The sequence below is a fragment of the Thunnus albacares genome, chromosome 19, assembly GCF_914725855.1.
Source record: "Thunnus albacares chromosome 19, fThuAlb1.1, whole genome shotgun sequence".
NCBI lineage: Eukaryota > Metazoa > Chordata > Actinopteri > Scombriformes > Scombridae > Thunnus > Thunnus albacares.
The window spans coordinates 27,959,220-27,982,277 of record NC_058124.1 but is presented as its reverse complement, the minus strand read 5'-3'; the positions used below and the strand labels follow the sequence as shown (position 1 = coordinate 27,982,277).

Sequence of the window (23,058 nt, the reverse complement as noted above, 5' to 3'; positions counted from 1 at the left end):
GCTGAAGGCCTGTAGCATAATAAATCAGGAGTTTAGGAACTTCTCCAGATTTCTGAAGGTACCAGCTGAGGTAGCTACTAACATCTGAACTGGTTTTACATCTGATGGAGACAGTCTGTCCTGGAACAACAGACTGAGATCCAGGAGACTGAGTCACAGTGATTTGTCCTGATGAACCTGGAAAACATGAAAAAGAGGAGAAGGGTTATTGAGACAAATCCAGCTTGGAGAAAGATGATCAACATGAAAACAGAAGAGTATCATTTCTTTAACATGGAGAATAGATGGAAGAAGGTAAATGCTGCTTGTTTCAGTGTTTCTCCATCACAGCAGAACATCATTCTGCTGAACCTGGTTGCATCCTGAAGCAAAGTTTTCACAAGAGAGTCTCACCCTGAACAAGGAGCCCCAGGGTGGCCAGCAGTAGAGTCAGTGACATCATCATTGTGCTGCCGGCGGCGTGTCAGTGGCTCTGAAAGGTCTGGACAGCCACTGATCAACACTGGCCTCTTAATGGCTGGGAGCAGAGAGGCAGGACAGATATGCAAACACACAGAGTCAGTCAACTGTAGCTGTCCTCAACATATCATGCTGTTTCCTCCTCACTGCTGGGAGAACTCAACATTTACATCATCCATAACATAAAGGAGTGACAATCTGTGGGACAGAATTTCATTAAGCAGTTAGAAAGACTGATGTGAAATGTGTAAAGGAAGAATTTTGAGGCTAATTTCACAGAATTGTTTTCAGTTTTTTTTAAACATGGTTGATATTTTGTTTTTCTCAAGTGCAGAATGTGCAACTAGTGATGTGAAAGGCCTCAAATCCAGAGTTTTACAGATATATGGAGATGTTTCTTCATTAAATGTGTTTGATTTCTTAAATGTGTATTCTATTGAATACACATTTATTTAAGATATGTATCATTTCTTTATGTCCTTTGAGAATATAACTTCTCATCCATATTATTTTCAAACATATTGGAATGATGTGTTTGATACTCCTCTTCCTTGGTTAAACATTTTTAGATGTATTTACTCGTCATCTTGCTCTACTTATTTATGGGCCTTTCAGTTAAAAATGTTTTATAAGATGTTACCAACAAGAAAAATGCTTAAGATATGGAGAATGACTGAGGATAATATCTGTAGATTTTGTGGTGATGACGAGGAGGATATTATGTGTTTATTTTGATATTGTCCAGTGAAAATGCTCTGACTAATTAACATAATCATCACATTCTCAAGTGATACTTTTTTAATGCTTGCAGTAATGCTGATCATTTTTGTATGTATGAACAATAAAGAAACTTTCATCAAATCATCTGTGTACAAACACATTATTACAATAATAAACTGCTGTCACATGTTACTGTGTTCAATGAATCTACAGATACTGAGTTTGTCTCTAGGTATATTCACAGGGATTTTATTATTTCTTGTCACCATTTTACTTTTAAATTATGGTAGTTTTTAAAGCATTTCAAAGTAAAGGATGAAAGGAAAACATTTTAACAGAAACAGTGAGTCTGTTCTACATGGTGTCCCTCACATGTGTCCTCTCTGTCCTGCTCTGTACTATATTGTTCTGTATTTCAGCATGGGGATGGAGGAGCAGAGACAGGAAGCTTGTAGGCAGATTGTGGGATTGACTGGTGTAATACTGTATTGATGCTGATTTATACCTCTGTGTCTGAGTGTCTGTATTTGCACCACCAAATGTTTGTCATTCATCTGTTGGAGCTCAGAGGATCATAATGTAAGTTATCTGCAACTTTTCAAACAATAATCTTCATGTAGCTGCGATTCACAAACTGTAGACACCACAAGAGCTTTGATCAGTCTGCAGCTGCTTCCACATGTTCAGTGTTCTAACTGAATATCTGCTCTTCCAAGTCATGTCACATTTTCTTATAGAGCAAATTTCATACAGAAAGCAACACAATGAACTTCACAAGGGCAAGAGCAATACAATTATAAATACATAAAATACAAGTATACATATCATCATACATAAAAGCAAGCAAACATATGATTGTATACATGGACGCATAGGTAATTAAAGTACATAATAATTCAGTTAAAACAGGAGCAGAGAGTTGCTCAACCTAGTTAAGCACAACAGTGAACAGAAATGTTTTAAGTCTACTTTAAAGGAACTAAGTGTTGGGGCATCTCTAATATCACTTGGAAAGTCAGTCCATCTGTATGGAGCATAATAGCTGAATGCAGCTTCTCCTGCTTTAGAGCACTCACATGGAGGACAACAAGGAGACCACTGGCTGATGATGTGAGGCTTCTTGTTGGTTCATATGGCAAAAGCAATTCCTTAATATAATTTGGAGCAGTGCCATTCAGTGCCTTGTAGACGAGTAAGAGGACTTTAAAATCAATTCTAGCATTTACTGGAAGCCAGTGCAAGGAATTAAGAACAGGTGTGATATGTGCACTTTTATTAGTCTCGTCTAAAATACGTGCAGCATCATTCTGTATAACCTGCAGGCGCTTAACAGTTTTTCGAGAGTCCAGAAAAAATAGTATTGCAATAGTCAAGTGTGCTTGTGACAAATGCATGTACTAGTTCTTCAGTGTCTAAATTTGACAGAAAGCCTCTGATTTTTGAGATATTTTTTGAGGTGATAGAAATCTGATCTTGTGACATTATTGATATGACAGTGAAAGTTAAGCTCAGCATCTATGATAACATCAATGTATCATGTCATGTAGCAGGTGGATGTGACTCCCCTCGTTGAGACCTGCTGATAGACGTAACAGCGGAGCAGAGGAGAGACACTGAGATAGTGATGTAACCGACCTGCACGCTGGTATTTGACATGTTTTTTTTTCTTCTCAACAACAAATACTGTTTAAAATATTTGTATGGAACAAATATTCGTAAAAAACAAACAAAAAAAAGAGCAATATTTGTGCTTTGCTGAATAACGTGTTTGTATTTGGGCCCAACCCTAGCAGGTAGTCATTATATGATCTGACTTCACATGCACTGCTGGGAAAATTCACTGGTCAAATGTCTACATTGTATTTAAATGAATGAACTATAATCACATTATTTTCTTTTAGTGATTTTTGTATTGGGTTGAATACACTGTAATTAATTTGTAGCTGATACATCAGATTTTTACGTTGCACATACTGTAAATAGTTGAAGTTTAAAAATCTTCAAGGGGAATGAAAGAATCTAGCTCGGGGCAGTTTGCACTTCATTAAATTTTAACAGATGAAGAGTATCTGGAGCAAATTCTGCCAAGTTTACTATGTACTTTAGTTTACTAGATTGTAATGAGAGAAGACGTGAGGTAGTTTGGAAGCTTTTACAGTTGACTTTTATGAGTGAACATCATGAGATGATTATTCTATCTTGTCAGTTATGAAGTTCATCCAACTTTTTTATACAGAGAACGATGATGAGTGTGAGATGTGTCGTAACATAATGTGATGAAGAGGATTTAACAGCTGAGGTGATGATGGGGCAGCATGAAAGAACAGAATGTCTCTGTTTGATAGATTTTACATTTTTGAGTCAAGATGAATCTTGAATGATTAAATATTTGTTTGACTCAGTAAGAGGTTGTTGAGGTGGGAGGTGGACTGTTTGACCTTCAGGAGGAAAACTGATAGAGACACTATGAACATCATAAATCATCTGTGTGTGTGTGTGTGTGTGTATGTGTGTGTTCAGTGAACTGTATCAGTCTCTGCAGTAGCTTCCAGCTGCAGCAGTCAGTTCAGTTTCTGTTCAGTCTGACTGAGGGAGGTTTTTGTACGACGCTTTTTCACTGTGTGAACACAAGCTGACTGTTGATAATATGTGCACTCTGACAGTAATAAATTGCTGAATCTTCAGCCTGAACTCCACTGATGGTCAGAGTGAAGTCAGAATTTGATCCACTGCCTGAAAAACGATATGGAATCCCTGATGCTCGAGTGGTAGCCAAGTAAATGAGAAGTTTAGGAGCTTCTCCATCTTTCTGTTGGTACCAGGCTAAAATGTTGGAACTATAAACATTCTGACTGGTCCTACAGTTGATGGTTGTGGATCCTCCCAGAGCAGATCTCACTGCTGCAGGCTGAGTCACTGTGATCTGGCCTCTGGACTCTGAGGATACAGAGACAAAAACATAAAGCAGCGTCATGGTTTTGATGGTTTTGATGGTTTTGTCGGCTTCATTTCAGAGGGACGGATGTTCATAGAGGAGAGGAGTTTGATTCTCTGGACTTTACCTGTGAAGCAGCAGCAGAGGAGAGTCCAGATGAGGACGGAGATCAAAGTCATGTTTTTGATGAGGAGGATTTCTGTGGCTTCTGTTGTGATGAAGGACAGCTGTCAGTCATCCAGTGTTCAACTCTCAGGACTATAAACTCTCCCAGAGCACTGGAGCATGGTGCTGCTGATGCAAAGTGGCTCTCTATGGAAATGCTCTGACTGACTCCAACAGGGACTTGGATTACTCTGATGATGCGGTTTCATCAATGGATCAATCAATTTGCCAAAGCATTGATTAATTATTAAAGTGTACAGCTGCTTATTTGAAGACAATATAATTCCGTTCTTAGGGTCTGAATTAAATAAAATATTCTTGATTAATTTAACGTAGTGATTATATAATTTCATCTGAAGAAATCTACCAGACATTTATTTAGTGAATGTTTTATCTGGAAACATTTCATGTGTTTAACTCAATCTTCCTCTCAGAACAATGAATTTCATGACATGTCACATCCTCATTATAACCAGTGAATACCATAATATCACTGTAGCTGATTTAATCTCATGTTGTATTAATAGGATTAATTTTGTAAGTTGGAAAAAGTATTTTAGTGCTTAAAATATTTGTCATTAGTGAAGTCTGTCTGTTTTCATAGTTCAGTAGTGATGCCTGTGTAAATGAGGAGATTAAACACAAACTGTCTCTTTAACGTTTTGGCTTCAACTTAAAAATATGGATGATTAAGTAAAAGTATTTTTCCTTTCTGTAATGCATAATATTTACTTCTTTAACATTGATGTTTAAGTTTTTGAGTAAATTAAAGTAGTTGAAGAGTTGTTTGCTTGGAACCTTTTATCTTTAGTACTGAAACCTGTCTGTTGCCATGGTTCATCAGTGATGCCTGTCTGTTGCCATGGTTACTGAGCTCAGAGAGGGAAGTGAAACACTGAAGACCAGTTTTATCCAGTCTGAGGAAGACCAACGGAACCAGCAGCCTCCTCTGCTGCAACCAACAGGGTGGAGTTTATTTTCTCTTTGCATGAACTTTCTTCATGTTGTCTCTCTGTCTCCTCCTCCAGTGGGTCGAGTCACCCCCACCCTGACGGTGCTGCCCCCCTCCAGCGAGGAGCTGCAGCAGGGGAAGGCCACGCTCGTGTGTCTGGCCAACAAGGGCTACCCCTCAGACTGGAGTCTGGCCTGGAAGGTGGACAGCAGCAGCAGCAGCTTGGAGCAGAGCAGGAGCCCCGGGGTGCTGCAGAAGGACGGCCGCTACAGCTGGAGCAGCACCCTGAGGCTCCCTGCAGACCAGTGGAGGAAGGTGGTCTCTGTGACCTGTGAGGCCACCCAGGGCTCCCAGACTCCAGTCTCAGAGACACTGAGGAGAGACCAGTGTTCCCAGTCCTGACCTGACTCACTGCTACTGCTTTTACTCTGCTACTGCTCTCACTCTGATCTCTGCAACTATCTCTCTCTTTTATTTCACATGTTTCAGTAACAATATTTACTTGCTTGTTGTAATGTTTCAATATAATTTCAGTATTTCCAGACAATAAAGATCTGTTCATCAAATCACTTGTTTTCATCTTTATTATTATAAAAGTGTCTTAATTATTTTCTCTTAATGGTAACAGTAATGATATTAAATCCTGATCAAAACTGAGTTATAAATGTTTCAACTGCTCTATGAAGACTTCAGAAGGAAAATGTAAGATCACATAATGTATTGATTCATATACTGTATATTAGGAAAGTATTTACACTCAAACAACACTCTTAGATATTATGTGATTAATGCTACACAGTCATGGTGGTAGTAAGTCCATAATTGTTTTCATAGTTTACAGTAAAGTCATAATAATTGTAGAAAATGCTTTGCTGGAGTCACTTCAGATTTGTCAGTAATAATTAGTAATTGAGTCATTTTAATGAAAAATCCTCCAATCATCTTATGTTACTGAAGTGTGTCAGTGCAAAGAGTCTGATGTTTTTATTTTTTCAGATGTATTAAAAGCATATACATAATCTTTTAAACAAATTCACAAAACCCTCAGAAATATGTTCTAATTCTGAAATAAAAAGCAAAATATCATCAGCATAAAGAGATATAAAATGAGTGTGATCTGACATTTTAACCCTGGACATTTATACAAACTGCTTCTACTGAAGAGTTGAAACACAAAGACAAATGAAAGAGATGACAAAGGGAAAGAATTCAAGTATTAATTGATTACATAATCAATTAAATATTTTTTGGTTTATATTATATATATATATATATATATATATATATATATATATATATATATATATATAATGATAACATTTTGTAATTTATTTCTAAAAAAATGTATGTTTGAGTATCTGTAAAAATAGTTAGAGAATGAAATAAATAAATAACAATAGTTTAGAATTGAAATCATACTTCAACAGAGGTTAGATTTGATGTTCAGCCAAATGTTTTATATTCTGTATTAATGAAAGTATTTAAAATAAATCTGTTTTTTGTTAAATACAAAATATTTAGTGTTAAAATGTTCAAATTAAATTATTAAAACTTCTGTTGTTTTAGTTTGAGTGCAGCTGTTGAGTCAGATCAGTTCCTCTTCAGCTGAGGGAGGTTTTTGTATGACGTTGTATCACTGTGTGAACGATAAGCTGTAACTCTGCTGACAGTAATAAACTCCTGAATCTTCAGCCTGAACTCCACTGATGGTCAGAGTGAAGTCAGTGTTTGATCCACTTCCACCAAAACGGTCTGAAACTCCAGGCTGACGGTTTGTAGCTCCGTAAATCAGGAGTTTAGGAGCTTCTCCAGGTTTCTGAAGGTACCAGTGAAGGTGGCTATAAGCATTTGAACTGGTTTTACATCTGATGGAGACAGTCTGTCCTGGAACAACAGACTGAGATCCAGGAGACTGAGTCACAGTGATTTGTCCTGATGAACCTGGAAAACATGACAAAGAAGAGAAGGGTTATTGAGACAAATCCAGCTTTGAGAAAGATGATCAACATGAAAACAGAAGAGTATCATTTCTTTAACATGGAGAATAGATGGAAGAAGGTAAATGCTGCTTGTTTCAGTGTTTCTCCATCACAGCAGAACATCATTGTGGTGAACCTGGTTGCATCCTGAAGCAAAGTTTTCACTAGAGAGTCTCACCCTGAACAAGGAGCCCCAGGGTGGCCAGCAGTAGAGTCAGTGACATCATCATTGTGCTGCTGGCGTGTCAGTGGCTCTGAAAGGTCTGGACAACCACTGATCAACACTGGCCTCTTAACGGCTGGGAGCAGAGAGGCAGGACAGATATGCAAACACACAGAGTCAGTCAACTGTAGCTGTCCTCAACATATCATGCTGTTTCCTCCTCACTGCTGGGAGAACTCAACATTTACATCATCCATAACATAAAGGAGTGTCAATCTGAGGGAGAGAACTTCATTAAGCAGTTAGAAAGACTGATGTGAAATGTGTAAAGGAAGAATTTTGAGGCTAATTTCACAGAATTGTTTTCAGTTTTTTTTTAAACATGGTTGATATTTTGTTTTTCTCAAGTGCAGAATGTGCAACTAAAGATGTGAAAGGCCTCAAATCCAGAGTTTTACAGATATATGGAGGTGTTTCTTCATTAAATGTGTTTGATTTCTTAAATGTGTATTCTATTGAATACACATTTATTTAAGATATGTATCATTTCTTTATGTTCTTTGAGAATATAACTTCTCATCCATGTTATTTTCAAACCTATTGGAATGATGTGTTTGATACTCCTCTTCCTTGGTTAAACATTTTTAGATGTATTTACTCGTCATCTTGCTCTACTTATTTATGGGCCTTTCAGTTAAAAACGTTTTATAAGATGTTACCAACAAGAAAAATGCTTAAGATATGGAGAATAACTGAGGATAATATTTATAGATTTTGTGGTGATGAGGAGGAGGATATTATACATTTATTTTGGTATTGTCCAGTGATTTCATCCTTTTGGCAGCAGGTGGCAAATTGGTTATCTGAACAAGCAATCCTTTTACCTTCAACCCCTCTCAGCATTATTTGAGGTTATCAAGATGATAAAAACATGTTATTGAATATTATTGTGTTGCTTGGCAAGCTTTATATATTTGATTCTCCAAAAAACGCTGGTTTTGAGTTCCTTCATATTACATTTAAAACATTAATATTTGCAGGAAAAGATCATTATTAAATAATCATATTTCATTATTAAAGGCAGAGCAAAAAGCTCAGACATAATTGAATGGGAGATCTTGACAATATCAAAAACTTGGGATACAGAACTATGATTATTCTATGTTATCATAAATTAACATTATCTCTTTTTTATTTAGTTCCTTCTATAAAATGATGTGTTTAATTTAAATTGCTGTATAAGTTAATTTTTTTGAACCACAATCACATATACTGCTTGATATGTATGTACATATATGTATGTTTGTATATGTGTATATATATGTATATATGTGGTATGTCTGTTGTTTTTGTTTATGTGTGTGAGTATTGAATATGTGTTTTATGTTTGTGTAAAATAAAACAAGAAAAAAAAAAGATTTAATGCAAATTTAAAAATAGGAGTGAGAATAGTTAGAACACTTCTTATAACTTCTGATCTGATTAGTAACTGAAAGAAGGAAAAATTAGGATTTTGTGATGTTTGGTCGGATGTCATCAGCATACAAGCTGATCTTTTTAATGGTGTGAATGAAATGATGCCTGAGATGCCAGCCCGTTCTCACTCCCAACTCGTCACATATTGAAGCTTGGTCAGGACCCTGTACTTTCACATTTTAACGCACTGGGTACCCCTTTAGCGTCATTTTTCAACGAGCAGGGTAGTCCGACAGACTTCTGTTGAACTCCCACAACGTCTGAAATAGACGCCATGAGACCGATGACGTCTATAGGTGACAAATTTCAGCCTGGTCGCCAGAATAAAACGTTGGCATTGTATGTTTGTGCAAAACACAGATACGTTGAATATCTACATTTCAACACCTGTAATACGGAGCATATTAACATTTCAACAATACGTTTCATATCAACATTTCTGGAGTGACGTACTTCACATAACATCTATATGAGCTCACTTTCTTATTAGGAGGTGGAGGGGTTGTAACGTTGTTGGCAGAAAGTTGGAAATCAGCACAGAGCACGGTTCCTTGCCGGTTTTATTTTATTTTTATTTTAACTCAAATCATGACCTTTCCCTAACCCTAACCAAGTGGGTTTTTGTGCCTAAACCTCACCGGACCTTAACCACCGTGTTGTCACACCATAAAATATGATTATTTTTTAACAGTGACTGCTGTGATACTGCACGTTGAAAAATTATGCTAAAGGGGTACCCAGTGCTTTAAAAAGTGAGGCTACGGGTCCTGACCAAGCTTCCATATGTGACCAGTTGGGAGTGAGAACGTGTTGGAGATGCTGATGCATTTCCTAACGGAAGAAACCAGGAGTCCAAAAAAATCTAAAGAGGAGAAGAGAAACAAGTCCTCCATGTCTAATAAACATTTGTAATTATATTTGTGTTGATATATATTTACATTTATGATAAAAGATAGTGAACGATCCGTATATACTTGTTAAAGAACTACTGGTGTGTGTGTGTGTGTGTGTGTGTGTGTGTGTGTGTGTGTGTGTGTGTGTGTGTGTTCAGTGAACTGTATCAGTCTCTGCAGTAGCTTCCAGCTGCAGCAGTCGGTTCAGTTTTTGTTCAGTCTGACTGAGGGAGGTTTTTGTACGACGCTTTTTCACTGTGTGAACACAGCCTGACTGTTGATAGAGTGATAACTCTGACAGTAATAAACTCCTGAATCTTCAGCCTGAACTCCACTGATGGTCAGAGTGTAGTCAGGGTCTGATCCACTTCCACTAAAACGATCAGAAACTCCAGGCTGAAGGTTTGTAGCATAAGAAATCAGGAGTTTAGGAGCTTCTCCAGGTTTCTGAAGGTACCAGCTGAGGTGGCTGGTACTATGACTGGTTTTACATCTGATGGAGACGGTCTGTCCTGGAACAACAGACTGAGATCCAGGAGACTGAGTCACAGTGATTTGTCCTGATGAACCTGGAAAACATGAAAAAGAGGAGAAGGGTTATTGAGACAAATCCAGCTTGGAGAAAGATGATCAACATGAAAACAGAAGAGTATCATTTCTTTAACATGGAGAATAGATGGAAGAAGGTAAATGCTGCTTGTTTCAGTGTTTCTCCATCACAGCAGAACATCATTGTGGTGAACCTGGTTGCATCCTGAAGCAAAGTTTTCACAAGAGAGTCTCACCCTGAACAAGGAGCCCCAGGGTGGCCAGCAGTAGAGTCAGTGACATCATCATTGTGCTGCCGGCGGCGTGTCAGTGGCTCTGAAAGGTCTGGACAGCCACTGATCAACACTGGCCTCTTAACGGCTGGGAGCAGAGAGGCAGGACAGATATGCAAACACACAGAGTCAGTCAACTGTAGCTGTCCTCAACATATCATGCTGTTTCCTCCTCACTGCTGGGAGAACTCAACATTTACATCATCCATAACATAAAGGAGTGACAATCTGAGGGAGAGAATTTCATTTGATTTCCATCAAGCGGTTAGAAAAACTGATGTGAATTCTGTAATCTAATAATTTTGAGGCTTATTATAGAAAATTGTTTTCAGTTCATCATTTTGTCTATTGTGTATCTTGTTTTTTCCGAAGTACAAAATGTGAAACTACTCGTGTGAAAGTCCTAAAAATCACCACAGAGATAAATAAACAGTTTGTAGATAAATTTAGGAGTTTTCCTCATTAAAATCTATTGAATACACTCAACATTATTATTATTGGTTTTGAATTTAACAAACCTTGAGCTGAATAATGCAACGATGTACAAAAATATAATAACATAGAAGTCATATCAGCCCGACCCTCCCTCCATCCCTCCCATTCCCACCCACCCCTTCCAGCCTGGTCGCCAGAATAAAACGTTGGCAGTTTACGTTTCTGCAAACCACAGAAACGTTGAACATCTATCTATGTTTCAACATGTGTAGCATATTAATATTTCAACAATATGTATCATCTCAACATTTCTAAAGTGACGTAGTTCACATGTGATCTATATGAGCTGATCTTTCCTATTATTAGGAGGAGGAGGGGTCGGTGGATGGTTAGTAAGTTTCTCGGCAGCAAGTTGGAAATCAGCAGAGAACACGGTTCGAGACCACCTCGAAACCAATGTCTGCTTCCAGTTTCAACCGACAAAAGCAGGTGTTTTTAGCGAGACGTCAGGACATTTGCAGCCATTTTTCTGGTGAGAAAACTGGCTTTTTTTTAGTGAGACATCAGCTGTTTCTATTTTATTTTTTATTTTTATTTTAACCCAAACCATGATCTTTCCCTAACCCTAACCAAGTGGTCCTTGTACCTAAACCTAACCGGACCTTAACCACAGCGTTGTCACACCATAAAACATCATTATTCAACGGGTAGAAATGTTAATATGCTACGTTTGTAGAAATGTTGATATGATACGTATTACGCGTGTTGTAACGTATATATTCAACGTTTCTGTGGTTTGCAGAAACGTTCAATGCCAACGTTTTCTTCTGGCGATTGGGTTGCCCCTTCAGGTCCAACTCCTAATTACTTCAGGATATGTACCTATACAAAGAGAGAGGGATAAGTTACAACAGTTCAGACTATTAAGAAGACACGAAAAAACAGTATAATTGCAGAGAGGGAATTGATGACAGCTCTTGTGTATCAGTTTAGATAAAAGAGTGGGATAGAGCAAGAAATATATAAATAAAATATAAATTAAAAAAAGGAAACAAAAAAACTTCTTTTACACCTCTCTGTGTGAGCGTCTATATTTACACCAGCAGATGTTTGTGCTTCATCTGTTGGAGCTCAGAGGATCATAATGTAAGTTATCTGCAACTTTTCAAACAATAATCTTCATGTAGCTGCGATTCACAAACTGTAGACACCACGAGAGCTTTGATCAGTCTGCAGCTGCTTCCACATGTTCAGTGTTCTCACTGAATATCTGCTCTTCCAGTGGATCTTTTTCTCTTCATTAATGCTGCAACAATTATATTATCCTCATCTAACAGATCCACTACTGCCAGTCCAAACTTTCTCTTCAGCAGCGTTGTTACTGCTCTGTATAACAAAGTGAATATGAGAGAAAGTAAACACAGCTAGAACAGGTAACAGGTAGAGTCTACACAGAACTGTCAATCACCTGCTGAGCTGTGGAGACACCTTGATACAGAAGATTATTTCAAGCTTTAAGGAATCTGATGTTCTCAATGTATAACTTCATATCACATTTCATATGTTTTAATAAAGGAACAAAGTACCTGTTTTGCCTCTTTTTTCATTTACTTCAATGTAACTAATTTGTTTCCTTCAGTTTCTATCAGGTCATCAGTACAAAGTTGTTACTGTGTTTGTACCACTGTGAGACCAGTCATGAAAAATACTGTGATTATTATCTGAGATAGATTCATATTCATTACTACAAACATATGAATCAATTGTCTAATGGTTTAATCTGAAAGTTGTATGCGTGTGTGTGTGTGTGTGTGTGTGTGTGTGTGTGTGTGTGTGTGTGTTCAGTGAACTGTATCAGTTTCTGCAGTAGCTTCCAGCTGCAGCAGTCAGTTCAGTTTCTGTTCAGTCTGACTGAGGGAGGTTTTTGTACGACGCTTTTTCACTGTGTGAACACAAGCTGACTGTTGATATAGTGTTCACTCTGACAGTAATAAACTCCTGAATCTTCAGCCTGAACTCCACTGATGGTCAGAGTGAAGTCAGTCCCAGATCCACTTCCACTAAAACGATCTGAAACTCCAGGCTGAAGGTTTGTAGCATCATAAATCAGGAGTTTAGGAGCTTCTCCAGGTTTCTGAAGGTACCAGTGGAGGTAGCTGGCACTTTGACTGGTTTTACATCTGATGGAGACAGTCTGTCCTGGAACAACAGACTGAGATCCAGGAGACTGAGTCACAGTGATTTGTCCTGATGAACCTGGAAAACATAAAAAGAGGAGAAGGGTTATTGAGACAAATCCAGCTTGGAGAAAGATGATCAACATGAAAACAGAAGAGTATCATTTCTTTAACATGGAGAATAGATGGAAGAAGGTAAATGCTGCTTGTTTCAGTGTTTCTGCATCACAGCAGAACATCATTGTGGTGAACCTGGTTGCATCCTGAAGCAAAGTTTTCACAAGAGAGTCTCACCCTGAACAAGGAGCCCCAGGGTGGCCAGCAGTAGAGTCAGTGACATCATCATTGTGCTCTGAAAGGTCTGGACAGCCACTGATCAACACTGGCCTCTTAACGGCTGGGAGCAGAGAGGCAGGACAGATATGCAAACACACAGAGTCAGCGAACTGTAGCTGTCCTCAACATATCATGCTGTTTCCTCCTCACTGCTGGGAGAACTCAACATTTACATCATCCTCATGTAGATTAAAAAACTAAAGATGTTGTCATTTGTCATCCTCAACAATCAAATCCTAACAGCAAATTATCTTTTATGTGAAATAGTTTTTCTTATTTAATCAGATAAAAGTCCAACAAAAAATAAATCTGGCCATGAAGGAAGCACAAAAACATTTTTACAGCATCAGGCAATAAAAAGGAGCAAAGAAAACTGTCACTCATTACACTAAAAATTATATATAATATACAGTTAAATTGCACAATGTACAGATATTTTAACTTTAAAAAATGGAGCTTAGCGTGAGGTCAAGTCTATTTCCTCTTTGTGAAAGTTACATATTTATCTCAGCCATCATCCCTCCTCTGATGTCTCATTTGAGGTAAAATACACGAAACATGGAGGTAAAACTTTTCAACCAATTGTTACGATTTAGAGCTGAAAACACAAAAAATCTTGACAGAAGACTTGTGAACTTCTACAGAATCTTTGACTCATGTCTGCACACATTTTGGACTAACAGGTACAAAACGAATCTCTCAATTTTTTGAAGGCCTTTTTAAAAACATCTTTATACTTTATATCAAACTACACAAACGTTGATAAGTATCAATCTCAGAGATAAAAAGTATCTCTGTATTTACAGTCAGTTGTTATCATGGGCTCATCAGTGTGGAGTGTTTGATGTCTTTAATGCATTTGGTCCACAAACACAGTTTGTTCAGTGACATGTAATGTATGAATTGCTGAACACAATAAATTATGATCATGATGATCTGCACATGTTGATGCTACATATATTATGGCTCTGCTTGATGTGATTGACACTTTTAGTACCTTTATTTATGTCATCAGTCAGTGTCATTGAGATACAGATCTGTTGTGACAAGAGAGACCAGAGAGCAAGAAACAATTATGGTCAGAAAACCAAACAACCAGCAAACAAGAACAACACGTCTAAAGTCAGACAATCAACAATAAAGCAACAATTACAATTAACATCAATTATTACAGGAATCAGGAAAACATCAGATAAAGCTTAAAAATCTTCAAGGGGAATGAAAGAATCTAGCTCGGGGCAGTTTGCACATCATTTGATTTTAACAGATGAAGAGTATCTGGAGCAAATTCTGCCAAGTTTACTATGTACTTTATTTTACTAGATTGAAATGAGAGAGGACGTGAGATAGTTTGGAAGCTTTTACAGTTGACTTTTATGAGTGAACATCATGAGATGATTATTCTATCTTGTCAGTTATGAAGTTCATACAACGTTTTTATACAGAGAAAGATGATGATCGTGAAACTTGAAACTAATGTGATGAAGAGGATTTAACAGCTGAGGTGATGATGGGGCAGCATGAAAGAACAGAATGTCTCTGTTTGATAGATTTTACATTTTTGAGTCAAGATGAATCTTGAATGACTAAATATTTGTTTGACTCAGTAAGAGGTTGTTGAGGTGGGAGGTGGGCTGTTTGACCTTCAGGAGGAAAACTGATAGAGACACTATGAACATCATAAATCATCTGTGTGTGTGTGTGTGTGTGTGTGTGTGTGTGTGTGTGTGTGTTCAGTGAACTGTATCAGTCTCTGCAGTAGCTTCCAGCTGCAGCAGTCAGTTCAGTTTCTGTTCAGTCTGACTGAGGGAGGTTTTTGTACGACGCTTTTTCACTGTGTGAACACATCCTGACTGTTGATTTCATGATAACTCTGACAGTAATAAACTGCTGCATCTTCAGCCTGAACTCCACTGATGGTCAGAGTGAAGTCAGAGTTTGATCCACTGCCTGAAAAACGATCTGGAATCCCTGATTCCACCAAGTCAGCCCTGTAAATGAGGAGTTTAGGAGTCTCTACATCTCTCTGTTGGTACCAGGCTAAGAAGTCCCCATTATAAACATCCTGACTGGTCCTACAGCTGATGGTTGTGGATCCTCCTAGAGCAGATCTCACTGCTGCAGGCTGAGTCACTGTGATCTGGCCTCTGGACTCTGAGAATACAGAGACAAAAACATAAAGCAGCATCATGGTTTTGATGGTTTTGATGGTTTTGTCGGCTTCATTTCAGAGGGACGGATGTTCATAGAGGAGAGGAGTTTGATTCTCTGGACTTTACCTGTGAAGCAGCAGCAGAGGAGAGTCCAGATGAGGACGGAGATCAAAGTCATGTTTTTGATGAGGAGGATTTCTGTGGCTTCTGTTGTGATGAAGGACAGCTGTCAGTCATCCAGTGTTCAACTCTCAGGACTATAAACTCTCCCAGAGCACTGGAGCATGGTGCTGCTGATGCAAAGTGGCTCTCTATGGAAATGCTCGGACTGAGGTTTTAACAAAATGCGTCAGTGTTCATGTTTATGCTGATTTCTATCAGTTAATTCACATCTTCAAATGTCTATTATCTTATCCAGAACTGTAAAGGCTGTCAGTTTCATTTTACCACAAATTTAACATCATATACGAAACATAATTATTAAGTTTGGAAATTTGTGGGGTTTTGCTTTAGTGAGTTTCTGTATAAACCAGCTGTGTTTTACAAATACATAACGGTTTTGATGAGTTTCTTGACTTCATAACCAGAGAGCCTGCCTTTAAAACACCTCTCTTATTACAATTACTGTTCCTCAGGTTTCTTCATCTACACATTTTAAAGCTGCTGATCACACTGATATCATCATATATTGTTTTATATCACAACACTCTTTAGATACAAACATGATGGAATCACTGGTTAATTCACTGACAGACTTCATTCACGTCAGTGTTGCTCTGAGCTCAGTTTGGTCTCACAGAAAGTCACAGTACAAACCTGCTGCTACACGATAAACAGTACATGTAAGGTCTGACCATACAATTCCTTCTTCTGTAGTAACTACTTTCTTATCTAGTTCTGTGTAGACTGTGAACATGCGAAAGTGCTCAAAAATAAAAATAATGTGAAAAAATGTTTCATTGTTTTCTGTGCAGCAGTTGATTTAAAAGCATCTTTCTCATATCTCAGTGTGTTACTGCTAATGATGAAAAAAACCCAAAGTTTTGCCTTTATGCAGATGATATAATTTTCTACACTGAAGTAGTTTAATTGATTAACATTTGAAGGATCTGCAATTACACTGAGGCTGGTTTTAGTGAAAGTGATGTAAGGTTTGATAAAACTAAGAATATATATTTTTCTGGCTTCTGCTGCCAAAATAGAAAATAAACATACATTCTCAGTATTTGACTTTATTGACATCTAGTTTCTGCCTCTGTTGCTACAGTATAAATCATGTCTCATTGATTGTGGTATGAATGTAAACTGCCTGAGCTTAGATTTGTAGATTTGTCAGTCTGGGTAATGTCCACAGATGAGTGATGCAGGGATGATAAATAACAGGAGTGAAGTACTGATAAGGTATTGTTCTTTGTCTGTTATTAAAAGTGTCCTTTGCTGAAAGAACCACACTTTATGTCCTCAAATGGAAATATGGATCTTAAAATAACAGTTTTTTCAGTCTAGTGAAAGAGTTAGGGTTAGGCTGTTGGTTGAGATGGTTAAGTTTATGTTAAGGGGCAGAAGAATGCATTATTTCAATTAATGTTCTCAGTAAGATAGAAATACAAACATGACTGTTCATGTTTGTTTGTTATTTGTGTTGTTTGTGTGTGTGTGTATGTGTGTGTGTGTGTGTGTGTGTGTTCAGTGAACTGTATCAGTCTCTGCAGTAGCTTCCAGCTGCAGCAGTCAGTTCAGTTTCTATTCAGTCTGACTGAGGGAGGTTTTTGTATGACGCTTTTTCACTGTGTAAACACCCACTGACTGTTGATAACATGTGCACTCTGACAGTAATAAACCCCAGAATCTTCAGCCTGAACTCCACTGATGGTCAGAGTGAAGTCAGTCCCAGATCCACTGCCTGAAAAACGATCTGAAACTCCAGGCTGAAGGTCTGTAGCATCATAAATCAGGAGTTTAGGAGCTTCTCCAGGTTTCTGAAGGTACCAGCCGAGGTTGCTATAAGCATATCTACTGGTTTTACATGTGATGGAGACAGTCTGTCCTGGAACAACAGACTGAGATTCAGGAGACTGAGTCACAGTGATTTGTCCTGATGAACCTAGAAAACATGAAAAAGAGGAGAAGGGTTACTGAGACAAATCCAGCTTGGAGAAAGATGATCAACATGAAAACAGAAGAGTATCATTTCTTTAACATGGAGAATAGATGGAAGAAGGGAAATGCTGCTTGTTTCAGTGTTTCTCCATCACAGCAAAACATCATTGTGGTGAACCTGGTTGCATCCTGAAGCAAAGTTTTCACAAGAGAGTCTCACCCTGAACAAGGAGCCCCAGGGTGGCCAGCAGTAGAGTCAGTGACATCATCATTGTGCTGCCGGCGTGTCAGTGACTCTGAAAGGTCTGGACAGCCACTGATCAACACTGGCCTCTTAACGGCTGGGAGCAGAGAGGCAGGACAGATATGCAAACACACAGAGTCAGTCAACTGTAGCTGTCCTCAACATATCATGCTGTTTCCTCCTCACTGCTGGGAGAACTCAACATTTACATCATCCATAACATAAAGGAGTGACAATCTGAGGGAGAGAATTTCATTAAGCAGTTAGAAAGACTGATGTGAAATGTGTAAAGGAAGAATTTTGAGGCTAATTTCACAGAATTGTTTTCAGTCTTTTTTAACATGTTGATATTTTGTTTTTCTCAAGTGCAGAATGTGCAACTAGTGATGTGAAAGGCCTCAAATCCAGAGTTTTACAGATAGATGGAGGTGTTTCTTCATTAAATGTGTTTGATTTCTTAAATGTGTATTCTATTGAATACACATTTATTTAAGATATGTATCATTTCTTTATGTTCTTTGAGAATATAACTTCTCATCCATATTATTTTCAAACATATTGGAATCATGTGTTTGATACTCCTCTTCCTTGGTTAAACATTTTTAGATGTATTTACTCGTCATTTTGCTCTACTTATTTATGGGCCTTTCAGTTAAAAATGTTTTATAAGATGTTACCACCAAGAAAAATGCTTAAGATATGGAGAATGACTGAGGATAATATCTCTAGATTTTGTGGTGATGAGGAGGAGGATATTCTGTGTTTATTTTGGTATTGTCCAGTGATTTCATCCTTTTGGCAGCAGGTGGCAAATTGGTTATCTGAACAAGCAATCCTTTTACCTTTATCCCCTCTCAATATTATTTGGGATTATCAAGATGATAAAAACATGTTATTGAATATTATTGTATTGCTTGGCAAGCTTTATATATTGGATTCTCCAAAAAAGCTGGTTTTGAGTTCCTTCATATTACATTTAAAACATTAATATTTGCAGGAAAAGATCATTATTAAATAATAATATTTTATTATTAAAGGCAGAGCAAAAAGCTCAGACATAAATAAATGGGAGATCTTGACAATATCAAAAACTTGGGATACAGAACTATGATTATTCTATGTTATCATAAATTAACATTATCTCTTTTTTATTCAGTTCCTTCTATAAAATTACGTGTTTAATTTAAATTGCTGTATAAGTGAATGTTTTTGAACCACAATCACATATAGTGCTTGACATGTATGTACATATATGTATGTTTGTATATGTGTATATATATGTATATATGTGGTATATCTGTTGTTTTTGTTTATGTGTGTGAGTATTGAATATGTGTTTTATGTTTGTGTAAAATAAAACAAGAAAAAAAAAAGATCTAATGCAAATTTAAAAATAGGAGTGAGAATAGTTAGAACACTTCTTATAACTTCTGATCTGATTAGTAACTGAAAGAAGGAAAAATTAGGATTTTGTGATGTTTGGTCGGATGTCATCAGCATACAAGCTGATCTTTTTAATGGTGTGAATGAAATGATGCCTGAGATGCCAGCCCGTTCTCACTCCCAACTCGTCACATATTGAAGCTTGGTCAGGACCCTGTACTGTCACATTTTAACGCACTGGGTACCCCTTTAGTGTCATTTTTCAACGTGCAGGGTAGTCCGATAGACTTCTGTTGAACTCCCACAACATCTGAAATAGACGCCATGAGACCGATGACGTCTATATAAGGTGACAAATTTCAGCCTGGTTGCCAGAATAAAACGTTGGCATTGTATGTTTGTGCAAACCACAGATACGTTGAACATCTACATTTCAACACCTGTAATAGTGAGCATATTAACATTTCAACAATACGTTTCATATCAACATTTCTGAAGTGACGTACTTCACATGACATCTATATGAGCTGACTTTCTTATTAGGAGGTGGAGGGGTTGTAACGTTGTTGGCAGAAAGTTGGAAAACAGCACAGAGCACGATTCCTTGCCGGTTTTATTTTATTTTATTTTTATTTTAACTCAAATCATGATCTTTCCCTAACCCTAACCCAGTGGTTTTTGTGCCTAAACCTCACCGGACCTTAACCACCGTGTTGTCACACCATAAAATATGATTATTTTTTAACAGTGACTGCTGTGATACTGCACATTGAAAAACGACACTAAAGGGGTACCCAGTGTGTTAAAAAGTGACGCTACGGGGTCCTGACCAAGCTTCCATATGTGACGAGTTGGGAGTGAGAACGTGTTGGAGATGCTGATGCATTTCCTAACGGAAGAAACCAGGAGTCCAAAAAAATCTAAAGAGGAGAAGAGAAACAAGTCCTCCATGTCTAATAAACATTTGTAATTATATTTGTGTTGATATATATTTACAATTATGATGAAAGATAGTGAACGATCTGTATATACTTGTTAAAGACCTACTGGTGTGTGTGTGTGTGTGTGTGTTCAGTGAACTGTATCAGTCTCTGCAGTAGCTTCCAGCTGCAGCAGTCAGTTCAGTTTCTGTTCAGTCTGACTGAGGGAGGTTTTTGTACGACGCTTTTTCACTGTGTGAACACCCACTGACTGTTGATATAATGTGCACTCTGACAGTAATAAACTCCTGAATCTTCAGCCTGAACTCCACTGATGGTCAGAGTGTAGTCAGTGTTTGATCCACTTCCACTAAAACGATCTGAAACTCCAGGCTGAAGGTTTGTAGCATAATAAATCAGGAGTTTAGGAGTTTCTCCAGGTTTCTGAAGGTACCAGCCGAGGTTGCTATAAGCATTTGAACTGGTTTTACATCTGATGGAGACAGTCTGTCCTGGAACAACAGACTGAGATCCAGGAGACTGAGTCACAGTGATTTGTCCTGATGAACCTGGAAAACATGACAAAGAGGAGAAGGGTTATTGAGACAAATCTATCTTGGAGAAAGATGATCAACATGAAAACAGAAGAGTATCATTTCTTTAACATGGAGAATAGATGGAAGACGGTAAATGCTGCTTGTTTCAGTGTTTCTCCATCACAGCAGAACATCATTGTGGTGAACCTGGTTGCATCCTGAAGCAAAGTTTTCACAAGAGAGTCTCACCCTGAACAAGGAGCCCCAGGGTGGCCAGCAGTAGAGTCAGTGACATCATCATTGTGCTGCCGGCGTGTCAGTGGCTCTGAAAGGTCTGGACAGCCACTGATCAACACTGGCCTCTTAACAGCTGGGAGCAGAGAGGCAGGACAGATATGCAAACACACAGAGTCAGTCAACTGTAGCTGTCCTCAACATATCATGCTGTTTCATCCTCACCGCTGGGAGAACTCAACATTTACATCATCCTCATGTAGATTAAAAAACTAAAGATGTTGTCATTTGTCATCCTCAACAATCAAATCCTAACAGCAAATAATCTTTTATGTGAAATAGTTTTTCTTATTTCATCAGATCAAAGTCCAACAAATAAATCTGGCCATGAAGGAAGCACAAAAACATTTTTACAGCATCAAAAACAATACAGGCAATAAAAAGGAGCAAAGAAAACTGTCACTCATTACACTAAAAATTATATATAATATACAGTTAAATTGCACAATGTACAGATATTTTAGCTTTAAAGAATGGAGCTCAGCGTAAGGTCAAGTCTATTTCCTCTTTGTGAAAGTTACATATTTATCTCAGCCATCATCCCTCCTCTGATGTCTCATTTGAGGTAAAATACACGAAACATGGAGGTAAAACTTTCCAACCAATTGTTACGATTTAGAGCTGAAAACACAAAAAATCTTGACAGAAGACTTGTGAACTTCTACAGAATGTTTGACTCGTGTCTGCACACATTTGGGACTAACAGGTACAAAATGAATCTCTCAATTTCTTGAAGGCCTTTTTAAAAACATCTTTATATTTTATTTCAAATTACACAATCTTTTCATAAGAATAAACCTCACAGATAAAAAGTATCTCTGTATTTACAGTCAGTTGTTATCATGGGCTCATCAGTGTGGAGTGTTTGATGTCTTTAATGCATTTGGTCCACAAACACAGTTCAGTGACATGTAATGTATGAATTGCTGAACACAATAAATTATGATCATGATGATCTGCACATGTTGATGCTACATATATTATGGCTCTGCTAGATGTGATTGACACTTTTAGTACCTTTATTTATGTCATCAGTCAGTGTCATTGAGATACAGATCTGTTGTGACAAGAGAGACCAGAGAGCAAGAAACAAATATGGTCAGAAAACCAAACAACCAGCAAACAAGAACAACACGTCTAAAGTCAGACAATCAACAATAAAGCAACAATTACAATTAATATCAATTATTACAGGAATCAGGAAAACATCAGATAAAGGTTAAAAATCTTCAAGGGAAATGAAAGAATCTAGCTCGGGGCAGTTTGCACTTCATTTAATTTTAACAGATGAAGAGTATCTGGAGTAAATTCTGCTTTTACCATGTACTTTAGTTTACTAGATTGAAATGAGAGAGGACGTGAGGTAGTTTGGAAGCTTTTACATTTGACTTTTATGAGTGAACATCATGAGATGATTATTCTATCTTGTCAGTTATGAAGTTCATCCAACTTTTTTATACAGAGAAAGATGATGAGTGTGAGATGTGTCATAACATAATGTGATGAAGAGGATTTAACAGCTGAGGTGATGATGGGGCAGCATGAAAGAACAGAATGTCTCTGTTTGATAGATTTTACATTTTTGAGTCAAGATGAATCTTGAATGACTAAATATTTGTTTGACTCAGTAAGAGGTTGTTGAGGTGGGAGGTGGACTGTTTGACCTTCAGGAGGAAAACTGATAGAGACACTATGAACATCATAAATCATCTGTGTGTGTGTGTGTGTGTGTGTGTGTGTGTGTGTGTGTGTGTGTGTGTGTGTGTGTGTTCAGTGAACTGTATCAGTCTCTGCAGTAGCTTCCAGCTGCAGCAGTCAGTTCAGTTTCTGTTCAGTCTGACTGAGGGAGGTTTTTGTATAACGCTTTTTCACTGTGTGAACACAGCCTGACTGTTGATATAGTGTGCACTCTGACAG

General features: G+C 37.7%; 1 long non-coding RNA gene and 6 gene segments (V, D, J or C); 4 read left to right on the top strand and 3 right to left on the bottom strand.

Annotated features, from left to right (window-relative positions):
* Positions 1-23,058, top strand: part of LOC122970078 — a 916,362-nt gene that overhangs the window by 776,230 nt on the left and 117,074 nt on the right.
* The window catches only part of LOC122970080, an 891,879-nt gene that overhangs the window by 791,818 nt on the left and 77,003 nt on the right, over positions 1-23,058 (top strand).
* Positions 1-23,058, top strand: part of LOC122970079 — an 808,187-nt gene that overhangs the window by 778,351 nt on the left and 6,778 nt on the right.
* Positions 6,850-7,479, bottom strand: LOC122970112. The segment is given in 2 exon segments: positions 6,850-7,172; positions 7,389-7,479. Coding segments are annotated over 2 exon segments (360 nt in total).
* On the top strand, positions 6,980-20,865 carry LOC122970144. The gene is made up of 2 exons (XR_006399151.1): positions 6,980-7,043; positions 20,752-20,865. It is a non-coding gene; the product is annotated as an uncharacterized LOC122970144 (long non-coding RNA).
* On the bottom strand, positions 9,977-10,638 carry LOC122970106. The segment is given in 2 exon segments: positions 9,977-10,311; positions 10,528-10,638. Coding segments are annotated over 2 exon segments (369 nt in total).
* LOC122970103 lies at positions 20,557-21,204 on the bottom strand. The segment is given in 2 exon segments: positions 20,557-20,880; positions 21,097-21,204. Coding segments are annotated over 2 exon segments (372 nt in total).